At 36.8% G+C, this 13,129-nt stretch overlaps 2 protein-coding genes across 8 annotated transcripts in view; one reads left to right on the top strand and one right to left on the bottom strand.

Moving 5' to 3' along the window:
* Positions 1–144: 144 nt before the first annotated feature.
* Positions 145–10,924, bottom strand: LOC107705058 (small glutamine-rich tetratricopeptide repeat-containing protein beta-like). Of its 5 annotated transcripts, none has more exons than XM_016508190.1 (12): positions 10,903–10,924; positions 8,823–8,938; positions 7,095–7,198; positions 6,909–6,984; positions 6,654–6,753; positions 6,465–6,569; positions 5,301–5,439; positions 5,046–5,108; positions 3,719–3,756; positions 3,384–3,467; positions 3,091–3,211; positions 145–876 (listed from the first exon to the last, which is right to left on the bottom strand). In XM_016508190.1, exons 2-11 carry the CDS (start codon positions 8,920–8,922, stop codon positions 3,100–3,102), a joined length of 921 nt encoding a protein of 306 aa, XP_016363676.1. In that variant the 5' UTR covers positions 8,923–8,938; positions 10,903–10,924; the 3' UTR covers positions 145–876; positions 3,091–3,099. The 5 variants fall into 5 exon arrangements, with proteins under 5 accessions (XP_016363676.1, XP_016363673.1, XP_016363672.1 ...); XM_016508187.1 differs by lacking the exon at positions 10,903–10,924 and adding an exon at positions 9,644–9,732 and having other exon boundaries at positions 145–880; XM_016508186.1 differs by lacking the exon at positions 10,903–10,924 and adding an exon at positions 9,644–9,732.
* LOC107705053 (thimet oligopeptidase-like) overlaps positions 10,322–13,129 on the top strand; it is a 14,724-nt gene continuing 11,916 nt past the window's right edge. Inside the window, exons 1-3 of one of the 3 annotated variants that reach the window (XM_016508177.1) lie at positions 10,322–10,366; positions 10,943–11,199; positions 11,307–11,455. In XM_016508177.1, coding sequence (XP_016363663.1) covers positions 10,971–11,199; positions 11,307–11,455 — 378 coding nt within the window. In that variant the 5' untranslated portion in view covers positions 10,322–10,366; positions 10,943–10,970. Of the gene's footprint in view, positions 10,462–10,657; positions 10,682–10,942; positions 11,200–11,306; positions 11,456–13,129 lie in introns of those variants that run through there. The other 2 variants (XM_016508176.1, XM_016508178.1) reach the window with 2 other exon arrangements.

Genomic DNA, 13,129 nt, shown 5'->3' with positions numbered 1-13,129 from the left:
TGTTAAAACAATTCTAAAGGTTTTCTATACAAAAGTGGATTGTGCAAGGAGATCAGAATCATGCTTCTTCTGGGTAATAATAACTAAATATCATAATGTTTCATCATAAAGGACACTGAAATCTTCAGATCAATTTCAAGACCCATTTATTAACATTATTTTTTGACAAAAACATCATACTGCTCTGTTTTATAAGCATATTACATAAGCTTCAATCACTCATCTGACTGCAAATATCAGATTATGGAGCATGCAAAAGAAAACTGCAAACAGTGAGATGATGAATATGCTTATTATAGCAATATTTGGCTGTCATTACCGATGAATCAAACGACTAAACAAACAGGACTGGTGAAGCAGCTGATATAGTGATTATTACACATAAACGTCTCTTGTTCCTAAAACGAACAGAATATATAGTAAAAATAATCAGAGAACGTGTTAAAGGGGTAGTTCACCCAAAAACGACAATTCTGTCATCATTTACTCGCCCTCATGATGTTACAACCAACAGTGAATTGTCATTTTAGGACTGAACTTTCCCTAAAAATGTGATTGGATATTAATAAGCATGGCCCCACATCTAGTTAATAGGCACAAACATATGACCAATCATTCGTTTAGTAAAATAAACTCAACTCTGGTGTGTCGTTACCAGCTACATTCATAAAGAGAGGACTGAAACATTATCTACACACACAAAGAAACCTCACTCGGGTATTAAGATACCGTTCTCTGTGTACAAGGTGTTTTTTCCTCTTCCCTCCTGATTTCTCCATATAAAGTGCCATGCTCTCTATCTTGGGTTGGAGTAGAATAGAAGAATGATTTAAACGATTGCACCTACGACTCTTCTCCGCCTGCCCGTCCTTGATCCTGTTTGGACCAGAAGATAGAGATTCATAGTTTTCCTAATTCTGCAGAATAAACATCAAAATCCTGTCCATTAAATATATTTACAGCAGTATAAATGTCATACGAAAACCCTTACCAGTTACAGACAAGAGAAGAGAAGACTGGGAAATCACTGAAAAATGAATCAATTTCATCTGAAGCAGGCTACTTTTTATCAAGTTGGTTGTTGTATGTATCACTGCAGATTCAGAATTGTCTGGTGAGTGGCGCTAAAAGGTTAAGGCGCTTTTGAAAATAACATGCCACCTACACTCAACCTGACCCTAAACCACACTGATAGTGTTAAAGGAACAGTTCACTCAAAAATGAATATTCTGTCATCATTTAAGAAGCTATTTTGAAGATTGTTGGTAACCAAAGAATTGCCGGTAGCCATTGACTTCCATAATATGGAAAAAAAAAATACTATGGAAGTCAATGGCTACCGTCAACTGTTTGGTTACCAACAATCTTCAAAATAGCTTCTTTTGTGTTCAGCAGAAGAAAGAAACTCATACAGGTTTGGAACAACCTAAATGATGACAGAATGTTCATTTTGGGGTGAACTATCCCTTTAACAAAAGCAAACATGAGATCAAAAAAATGCAATTGCTGAGACAACCATGCCACTTCATCTTGCTTCGACGAGCCTTTGAGCTCTTTTTTCTAATGTCGTGACTGGTGTTTCATGGGACTCGTACCTGAGCACTTCAACATTGCAAGTGCAACACTGTACCAGGTGAGCTACCTAGCAAGTTTACTACATCAGAAAAGTCATACATATGGAGCTTAGTTTACAATTTTTAGTATACAAATCATGCACTATGGTGTTGTTCAAGAAACCAAGCAAAAATAGGTCTTCATTAATTAATAATCTGCCCCTGTAATCAAAACTGGTGTGAAAAGGAATGAAAGTTGTTGGCATTTTACTGCCTCTAGTGTTAATTTCAGCTGGAAACTGAAAGTCAAGTTTTATTAGAACTTGACAGTAAAGACTTTTCCAATGTCTTTATTAATTGATAATCTGCTAATGTAAATACAATTTGTGTGAAAAACATTTTGTGTGCTGTTTTACTGCCTTTAGTGTTCAGATCAACTAGAAACTGCAGTTGCAATTGTAGGGCTGTCAAAAAAAAAATTCGAATTTCGAATATTCGTCAAATAAAAAAAAAAATTCCAAATTCGAATGCAAAAACGTGGCATTCGAATTTAAGGTCTGCGTCAGCCGTAAGGCAGCCTTATTGGTGGCGCACTAGATGCGATGACGATGTATGGGTCATAGATCGTATTTGAATGCTTTTGTTAGCCTATCCAGTTGAACCCACTAGATGCGGCGCTGCTACGTTGTTCATTCAATATATTGCGGAAAACGAGAGCATCAGTGTGGAGAAGATGTTGTTTACGTCAAAACTGAAACCAAGCCGTTCACACAGAACGCATATGTATCACATTTTCTAGAGGGACATCTATAACAGTTGCACTCACGTCTCGCACAAAAGAGCGGCATGTTTAGAAAGCCATGTAAAATTAATGCAAGTTCAACTTTTAAAAAACATGTCTAAAGACGTTATGGCGGTTTTTCCCCATCCCACTGCATCTCATGTTTTTAAATGAAGAAAGTAGCCTACTCTTTGTGATTGGTTTTCGGTCCTTTGTATTAAACTATACATACGTGCGTGGTGCTGTTTTTTTTTTCTAATTGTTTAAGCAACTTTATTAATTACATATGGTTTATAAACATTATTTTAAACATTATGCACTTTTTTTCAAAGATAGTCGTGTTATTTTATTACGCTTTGAAGAAACGTGCATAATATTTTGCTCGATGCGCCCTCTTGTGGCCTCAGGAGAGAAGCCAAAAGCTTTTTTCCCCCTAACTGAAATGATGCCTTTTCAATTCGAATATAATTCGAATTTTGATAATATTCAAGTAGAAAATTCGAATTTAGTTTTTCAGTCATTTTGACAGCCCTAGTGAATTGTATGTATAGTTGTTTTTGGAGTTTTTCAAAAATATAGAGGCATATTTTTTCCAGTGAGCCTGGGTTGGAAACGTCACAAACTGTATTCGACCTTGAGACACTCACATGAGCAGCACAGCTCAATGTGTTGCACTCTTAACAACTGTGTTTACTTCCATTAAGACTGCATGCGAGTTTATTGTTCTGAAAGCGGGAGGAGTGTGTCGTCTCAGACCTGCTAGGATCAGGAGGTTTCCTCGGCGCTGCCGCTGAAGGAGCGACTCCGGATGTGGTTCCTCAGCTGTTCGATCAGTTCTGGATTCTGCTGCTGGATCTGCTGGGCGAACTGCTGTCCACTGAGAGAAACACAGACACACAGAACATCTCAGACCACCATCTCAGAGTCCTAGTTTATGTGGCACGTCCAAACATCAGGCTATGTTTGTAATACTGCTTGGCGCAGCAGTATATTATGCACATCATTCTTAACATGTCAAGTCAATCAAACGTCAAAGAGAAGATGCTCACGCTTCAATGAGACTGGATATGTCAGATAATCCACCGACTCCGGCCGCAGGTCCCCCCACCGCGTTAGACATCATGCCCGACATGCTGGTTTTGGACAGTTAATCACAATCACACTGTGTCATGAGGGTTTTTACAAAAATAGTGTGTGCATGACCTATGTTAAAGAGTTATCCGTTTTGTGTTACGGGGCAAAAGTTTTATGGGTTTGGAATGACATGAGGTTGAGCAAATGGTGACAGAAATTCTATTTTTGGATGAATTATCCCTTTAAATTATTTGTAAAGACATGATTTGGAAAAGTACACCACAAATGTGCATAGTCTGATGAAACTCACAGTTGTTGCACCTGTTGGTTTTGCATCACACTGGCAGCCTATAGTGAAAAGAGAAAGTGGGTATAAACATCAAATTTAAAAATAAATCAAATTAATTTGTGTCTTTTAGTCCATGCACGTTAGCTTAAAAACCATCAAAATAAACTTTTAGCAGATATACACTAACATTCAAAAGATTGGGATTTTTTTTTAAAGAAATGTATTCCGCAAGGATGCATTGAATTGATCAAAAGTGACAGTAAAAAATTTTTTAATGTTACAAAAGATTTATTTTTCAAATAAATGCCATTCTTTTGAACTTTCTATTTTTCAACATTGATGATAATCAGAAATGTTTCTTGAGCATCAAATCAGCATATTAGAATGATTTCTGAAGGATCATGTGACACTGAAGACTGGAGGAATGATGCTGAAAATTCAGCTTTGATCACAGCAATAAATTACATTTTAACATATATTCACAGAAAATATTTCTTTTAAATTGTAATGATATTCACAATATTACTGTTTTTACTGTATTATTGATCCAATTCATTTAAATGCAGCCTTGGCTCAACAAAAGAAACAAAACATCTTTCGCTTTCAACTACTTCATTAATTAATACTAGCCTAATGCATACTGTATTGTGTATTCATCTTATATACTGTACACTGTCTACAGTTTACTAAAATAATAAGTATGCATTATGCAATGATAAACACTTTTCAGTTATCATCTCAAAAATAAAAGCATTTATTAGCCCTTAATCCAATTTTGCATTTCTAAAGTCTTCAAAGTTGAACAGGAATAAAGTCTTAAATCTTGGCAGTTTGATCAAATAGTTGGTCAAAAAAGAACATGTTAAAAATTATGATTGGTGCGTCTGGTTTATCAGTCACACTAGAAATAGAAGTTCATTTCAAAAGCATTGCATTATGGGATACAGTATTCTGCGCATGGATTTTATACGGCATATTTTGGTAAATTTAGTAGATCATCCATGCAAATGGCATACTGTGCACAGTATACACGCTATATGCTGGTACTGCATGGAAGTATGCTACTCCTAACCTCTAAACCTTGAAGCACAACCAAAGCATTCATACCCTACCTCTGTGCATTTAGGTCTTAAAATTGTGCGAGTTCTTTTTATGAATGCGTTCCAATTCCTAAACTGCTGCAGTGTGCTAGAAACCACACGCTCCCCCTCAGGCCTCCAGCTGACTGGCCCTTTAACTCGGGCATGGGCTGCATTCCAGACAGATGACAGGGGTCGCAGGGGCGATTTATGACCCTTTTCATAAATACTATTAACAGAGAAATGTGAAACCACCCACTTGCGCATACCATGCTAATGAAAGCGGGGTTATTGATGAGGCTGGCCATGTCAAAGCCCAGTCCTGTGGCCGTCTGCGAGAAGACAACATACAAAAGCTAATGTTAGGAGTTATTACTGGCTAGCTCTCATATTTAATTACTCAACCGGGATACTCAATATACACTCATAAAAAAACTACGATGTTCTTAATGGGATGGATCAAATTTAAAAGTAACGATCTCCATTTCACCTACAGTACTATGACAGCAGCTTCTTCTACTCACAGGGCTGGCAGCTTCTTTTTGTTTCTGCTCTGCTATCTTTAGGTTGGATTTGTAGGTGTCGTTTTCAGGATCTAACACCAGAGCTTTATTAAAATAAGAGATCGCCTCGGGATACTTGCTCATGGAAGTTAGTGCCAATCTAGAACCATAAAGAGATGAAAATCAAAGACAGAGAAACATAAGTTAGTCAAATTCATATCTGTAATATACTGTATACAGTGGGAGGAATATTTTAGAACTGATTGGCATGTACTGATTCTGGTTCTAACTCTGATTCATTTGATCATTTTTGGCTCCATAATGATTCCATTAATGAATTTTAGTACTTTTGAGGAAGTGCCCTCTCCTTTATAATTGTGCCTAACTATAAACTAACCAACAATACTAAACGAAAAGTACAGTCACAGCAAATTATTCTAGACTTGAGGTTTAAACTCATGAGACTGACTCATTAAATGGATTATAAAGTTTGTTGTTGCTATTTATGGCCCCCAGTTTTTCTCTGTCATCACATTCTATTCACATTCTATTAATTGTATTGTTGATGCAGATGTTCAAGAACAAAACCAAATATTATAAAAATACTTAATTTGCAGAGTCTTTTAAAAATGAAACTTGCTCTGAACACATTTAATTTCCAACTTTGTAATTTGGCAAATTGGTAACTTTATGAGACTACTACTACTAATAAATTAATACTAAAACATAACATGGCTGTTTAAAATGATATGAAAATAATGAATAATGAAAGGACAGTTATCAGTAAATTTAGTATTATTTAGTTTTTAGTATTTATTTACTAATATTGTGAATTAGCTTTTATCTTCATTTATTTCATTTTCATTTATTTTTCACTTTAAGTATAAGTTTTTTTTGTAATTTTTTTAGTCTTTTATATTTCTATTTAGCTGTAAAATATTTCCATTTCACTTTTAGTTTTAGTAATTGTAATGCTTAAACTTATTGTTATGATAGGTTTTTTAGTTATGCTACTTTTATAGTTAGTTGCCATGGCAACACTTCTAATTTTCATGAATATTTTTTTAATAAGTTTATGTTTTTCATCTACTATTTATGTTTTATTTAATTTCAATTCATGAAAACACTTTTCAATAGTTTGAGTTAACAATAACAACACTGACAGTTATTCCACAGTAATCTCACCCCATTCTGCCATAAGCTTTACTGTATGACGGGTCGATGGCGATCGCTCGTTCACAGTCTCCCGTAGCCTCTGTGTAATTCCCAAGTTTACTATGTGCCGCAGCCCTGAGAGAACAATCCCAGCCGTCAACACCAAACATAATAACATACAGTATGTCTCTGTGAGTGACACAATCAGTGAGCGTTCACCGGTTACAGTAATACACTGCATTTCTTTGGTCCAACTCGATGGCTTCTGTGTAACAGTCCACAGCACTGCTGTAATTCTCCTCTTTCATGTGGTTATTCCCTGATAAAGACAAAGGCATTTGATGCACAGAGCATTACAATGCATCGTTACAATGGAAAATGTGATGACAGATGCCTTTTAGTTATACAGAATGCATCCTGTGAAATGATTTTGAAAGTGTTTTAGTCTAAATACAGTCGTAACGTGTGACGTGCCCTCATTTTTCAGCTGCTCAGCCCTCTCGATGTCCTCTGGAGATGGAAACGTCTCAGGTAGCGTAACAATATCATTCTGTAAACGACAGTGTCAGAAATCTTGCTTGCTGCATAATATACTGAATTATAACAACAGCAATCAAAATAAAGAAAGAAAGCAGGTTGGTGTGTAATAAATGCAGTTACTTTGAGGAGGGAATTGAGGAATATCTCTCTCAGCGGCTGAGGGGCGGCAAGATGATAATCGCTGGAGCTGATCTTGAAAGTGGTCTCCAGACACTGTACTGCAACTGTAAATAGGAGAATAATGCAATCATATTTTCAATAATTGTCACTGCTCAACCGAATTGTTTCTTTTTTCAGCAGCAGACATTTTTTTCTAGAGAGCAGGGTAGCTGATGGTCAATACAATGCTGATATGTGACCCTGGAGCACAAAACCAGTCTTAAAGGAACATCGTTCCGTAAAAATGATAATCGATTAATATCGAGATATCGATATTTTTTACCCAGCCCTAGTAATTACCTGAACTTTCCAGTGCTTTTTTTTTTTTAAAGCAGGACTTCAGTACATATTCATATGTCATTTCATTATTACTCCTATTGTTTTTTTTTTTAATATGGTTAAAGTGTACTGCTGAATTTACTGACCAGCTTTTATCATAACCTAAAATATAATGTCATTTCTCTTGACACTTTTCATGTATGTCATTTATTTAAATGTATTAGTAATTACACATTTATAATGATGACGTTACAATTTTGTATATTTATGTTAACTTTAATATATGAACTTTCGATGTAATTGCTAATAACACACTAAAGTTAGAATGATAATAACCAAGTACTTTACATGTGCTTTACTGTGTTAGTCAAAATCAGTGCACTTCTTTGAAGCACAACAAAAGATTATTAAAACATGTAAATGTAAAACTTAAATAATGCTTATCAGTACTGTACATACCGATAATCTCACCAAATATTAGCCAGCTAATCAACCTATCCGATATATCAGGCCGATAGATCACTAATAATAATAATAACAACGTCATTAAAAAGATAAGTACAATTCAGTTTTCAGTCTGGTGTCCGGCTGGAAGACCTGGCGGGCAAAACATCCATAGAACTGCAGCACAAGTCCGTCAGTTTTACATCTGTTCCAATCCAAAAATATTTAGATCACCTCTCAAAAAAAAAAAAAAAGAAGTTTTGGCCATTATCAATCCATATAAAGCACCCGCCGCAATATTTCAATCAGTAAAAACAGCGGGACATTCTAAAACGTTTAATGTGAAAACACTTAAAGTGCCTTTAAAACAGTGATATTAAAGATCAAATTCAGTACACATCTTTTTGATGATGCATGCTTTAAGTTTATACAGAAAAGCAGATAGGCTCGGAACATGAACGCAATGCGCTAAACGGTTAAGTGTTTTCTTTAAAAGTTTTCTATGGGAAAACATTTAATGTGAAACTTTGCGCATTGCGTTTATATTCTGGGTTCATCTGCTTGCCTGTGCAAAGTCTGCATCATCAATAAGGTGTATACTGAATTTGGCCTTTAAATATCACCGTCTTACTACATTACTAACTAATGCAAACCTCATAAAAATAACTGGCGGTCAGTGGAGGAAAGCCTTGTTTTGCCCTCCATGTGGGCGCTCCTGTAAGGGTGTGACATCACGTGAAAACTATGAAGAGTTTGCTGTGGTGATTTTCAGTCCTGTTGATCGGACACTGACCAGAATCTGAACAGTCCAAGAGTAAAAAAAGCCTGTGAGTTTAAAGGGGTCATATGATGCTGCTAAAAAGAACATTATTTGGTGTAAGAGCTTGTAACACTCCAAAGAGAAAGGAAAAATTGAAATCGCATCATATGACCCCTTTAACTCTTTTAAACACGAGGGTGACCTACCTTCCAGACTTTCCTGTTCATCTGAATTCAGCGAGCCACAGTGAGTCTGATCTCTCAGGAACTGGACGATAGAATACGCCAAGCGCTTTTCCACTGCCATTTTGTCTGGGAGAAACCTGGGGAAAGATTTTTGATCCTTTTTTAACTGAATCAGGCGGGACATTGCAGGAAAAGCTGGCATCCAGACAACAATTTTCCACGTCAGTAAAACAGAAAATGAAATCATGAACCGACTTAAGTGATACTGTATATACATTAACCTATAGATGTCCTATTCCAAGCATATGTATACACATCATGCTGCATGCTGTTGCAGGGGTTAGTTACATAACATTCATCTATCAATTATTTCTGCTTAATATTAAAGCGGTTGTACTCTGAAATAGAAAACTGTTCTGGGTCCCACTGCAGAGCACATTAAACAGTTTCTTGCAACTGTGTCATACAGTCTGCTATTCATGTCCCTGCATAACAAAAGCCAAAACACATGTGATGCAGTCATGATGTAACGCTGACACAAGACTCTGAACGTGATCTACAACATGAGCTACGATTTAATCTCAAGTAATTGTGACAATAACCCCGTTAACAGTAGATGAGCAGTAGTCTGCGCCTCACAGATGGCTCATGTTTACATCGCTTTGCACAGAGGAGAGTGCAGAAGCCTGAGCAATGGCTGAAGACAGTCGCAGTTTAATGATCGGACAGAAGGAGAAACCTTTGCGTGCTCTTCAAGAGCCCCGCATCTCACACCTCGCGGAAAATATCAATAACATCAATATATAGTCCTGTGGATGCTGTGCGCGCCCCCGCCCACCTACCTGGAGAAAGTGCCCGCAGCGCTCGCGCAAGCCACATGAACGCACACGCAGACTGATGCGCGTGCGCCGTCTCGCCGGAAATGGCTCTGCTCAAGGACTACAATGATTTTATGATTTTTATTAATTTTATGAGTTCGACTAATTCTACTCTGTAAAGGCGTTAATACATATATGATTGATTTTGTTTTTGTTACAGCCCTACTGAAAAAAAAAACGCTAAAATCAGCCTAAGCTGGTCGTCCAGCCTGGTTATAGCTGGTTTTAGCTGGTCGTCCAGCCTGGTTATAGCTGGTTTTAGCTGGTCGTCCAAGCCTGGTTATAGCTGGTTTTAGTAGTTTTTTTTTTTCAGCAGGGAGGGTACAAACCACAAATCAAACTACATTTAAAAGAACTAATAAATAACAGCTCACATTAAAAATGTGGCTAAATTAATTTAATTAAATCGAACGTTTAATGGAAGAACCCCTTCTTTTTTGTTGTTTATGTAATGTATGTGTAAAATTAAGTAAAAACGATCATGTCACTGTTACTTATTTAATATTCATAAGCTAATCTTTCACCGCATTCATTAATTCGCCAGTTGACGAGCTCCCGCCTACCAGTATTTACCTTGTAGCCAATCAGAATGCGCTATCAGGTGAACGTCTACTTACGTAATTAATATTCACAAGCCAAGCCTTCATCGTATTAGTAATAGCAGGAATGGTTTGCAACAGTGTGACGGTAGGAGTTGCATCCCAGTTTTGCATGTTGCACCTATGAATCTATAGGCATGCAATGTTTATCCTCGGCATTTCTGTGACTCGAGCGGCTAGAAGTTATTGTGGTTTCTGTTATTTAACTCACTTTATGCGCTTTGACTGGGTTGCCATTACTAGTTACTATGAACCGAATGCATGAACGCGACTGGGCTCACAAACCATACATTCTCTGACTTACTCTGTCTTACCTTACAAAGCTCTAGTATGAGAGGATATCTGGTTTTAGTCAGGTTATCTTCTGAAAACTAGGCAATGCAACTGGCATATGTAAACTAGTGTAAGTGTAGCACAGGCAGATCAGGTTCACATTCCCTATTTTGAAAGACATGTGAAAGTGCCCATCGTTAGTACGGAAAACATTCACAGCATGCAGCCCTGCACAGCACTCAAGTTTCTCCTCTTTCAGTATTATGCATATTAATGTGTAGCATTTCTTTTTCTAAAGTTGCAAGAAGCCTCATACAAGTGCCCATGCAATGCATGCAGGCTAATATTTACACAGTGGTCAGTCACTGATTCTTTCTTTCGTGCATTGCAGAGTTGTTTTATCCAGCTCAAAGCTCAAGATGACACTTCAGAATGGATCAGTCACATCCACCCGCAGCTGCTTCAGCACAGCGGACAATAACAACAACCTGCGCTGGGACCTGACCCCAGAAGAGATCAGAAATCGGACACAGAGACTGATCCAGCGGATAAAGCAAGCCTATGACTCCGTGGACTCGGTGGACATTGGGAAGGTGTGCTTTGAGAATACACTGCAAGTCATTGCAGACGCAAAAGCAGAGTACGCCGGTGAGTGGCGACCGGTGGAATGATGCCATGCATGATATTAATGTGAAGTTCTGTCGTCTGCGTCTGTTTTTGTGCTGTACTCTTCACTGTTCTGTGCTCTGTTTCAGCTTCACGGCATGTGTTGGACTTTCCTCAGTATGTTTCTCCATGTAAAGAGGTGAGATTGGCGAGCACTGAGGCTGATAAGCGCCTATCGGGTTTTGATGTGGAAGTGAGCATGAGGGCCGACGTGTTTCAGAGACTTATAGCCCTGCAGGTACCACAACTACAGTATAATATTCCGAATAATTCTGCTACTGTGCACTCATCCATTTTTCTTTTTTTCATTTTCTTCTATTTATTGTTTTCTGTATTATCCTTCTATATTATTTTATTGTATTCTATTTTACTCATAGCACAGTGCAAAGAGTACAGGACATGAGCTGAATGTCATCTATTTGATTGACACTGCTAAACGTGTCTGAGTGTGTGTGCACTAACCTCTAGCCTTGTGTTCTTCTCTACTATTTAGTATGCAAAAAGCAGTATGTCAAATGAGCAGGATGTCAAAATGTGCAGTATTCATGCAACAGTATGCAAACGGCCCCAGGATGATTCTTTATGGGATAGCCTAGTTCATCCAAAAATGAAAATTCTTTCACCATTTACACACCCTCATGTCAAACCTATAAGACTTTTGTACACAATTGAAGATATTTTTTTGAAACCTGAGAGATTTCTGTCTGTCAGTTGAAAGTCCATTCTATTAAAATTTTCAAACTTCAAAAACTTCATAAAGTATTATCCTTCTATATTATTTTATTGTATTCTATTTTACTCATAGCACAGTGCAAAGAGTACAGGACATGAGCTGAATGTCATCTATTTGATTGACACTGCTAAACGTGTCTGAGTGTGTGTGCACTAACCTCTAGCCTTGTGTTCTTCTCTACTATTTAGTATGCAAAAAGCAGTATGTCAAATGAGCAGGATGTCAAAATGTGCAGTATTCATGCAACAGTATGCAAACGGCCCCAGGATGATTCTTTATGGGATAGCCTAGTTCATCCAAAAATGAAAATTCTTTCACCATTTACACACCCTCATGTCAAACCTATAAGATTTTTGTACACAATTGAAGATATTTTTTTGAAACCTGAGAGATTTCTGTCTGTCAGTTCATTCTATTAAAATTTTCAAACTTCAAAAACTTCATAAAGAAACCGTAAAAAATACGGTTAAAGGCAGCTTAAACCCGACATACTGTAATGAGACTTAGACAAACCTCATTGTTTCTTGTGTGTTAAGCACGCACGTTTGAATCCGTTTACCATGTTTGATGTGCTCTATGCATGTGCGTTGATCAATGTTTATAACATAATATAATTTAAAATATAAACATATAAACTTTATATTTGAATAGAAGCCTAAATTATATCTGTTCTTCAGATACAGCAATTGTTTTTTTTAGTAGACCTGCGCTTCGTCCAAGTGTGCATACTTTTTGCTATATAGTTGATGAAAAACAGTATGTGATAATGTTAGACAAGTAATAAATCTGAATTAATAGTATTCATAAAATAGCAGGCGAAAAGTAACCAGATGACAGCATGGTGGATGTAGAATGTCCATATGTTATTCATACTAACCGTATTCATAATATACAGGACATACTTTTTTTAACAGTCACAAAGTAAGTTTGTGATTTTGGTCACCGCTTTGGATTGAATTATTTAATTCATATGGACTTTTTGAAACGTCAAAGATTTGGTATAAAAAGACTTTTAATGGAGGGACAGAAATCTCTCAGGTTTAATTAAAAATATCTTCATTTGAGTTTTGAAGATGAACAAAATTCTGCCACTGTGCACTTATATTTATATTTTATATTTGTTTATTTATTTTTATTAAAGGGTTAGTTCACCCAAAAATGAAAATTAGCCCACAAATT

This window comes from Sinocyclocheilus anshuiensis, unplaced genomic scaffold (assembly GCF_001515605.1).
Source record: "Sinocyclocheilus anshuiensis isolate Anshui unplaced genomic scaffold, SAMN03320099.WGS_v1.1 scaffold95, whole genome shotgun sequence".
NCBI lineage: Eukaryota > Metazoa > Chordata > Actinopteri > Cypriniformes > Cyprinidae > Sinocyclocheilus > Sinocyclocheilus anshuiensis.
This window is presented reverse-complemented; position numbering and strand designations above follow the sequence as displayed.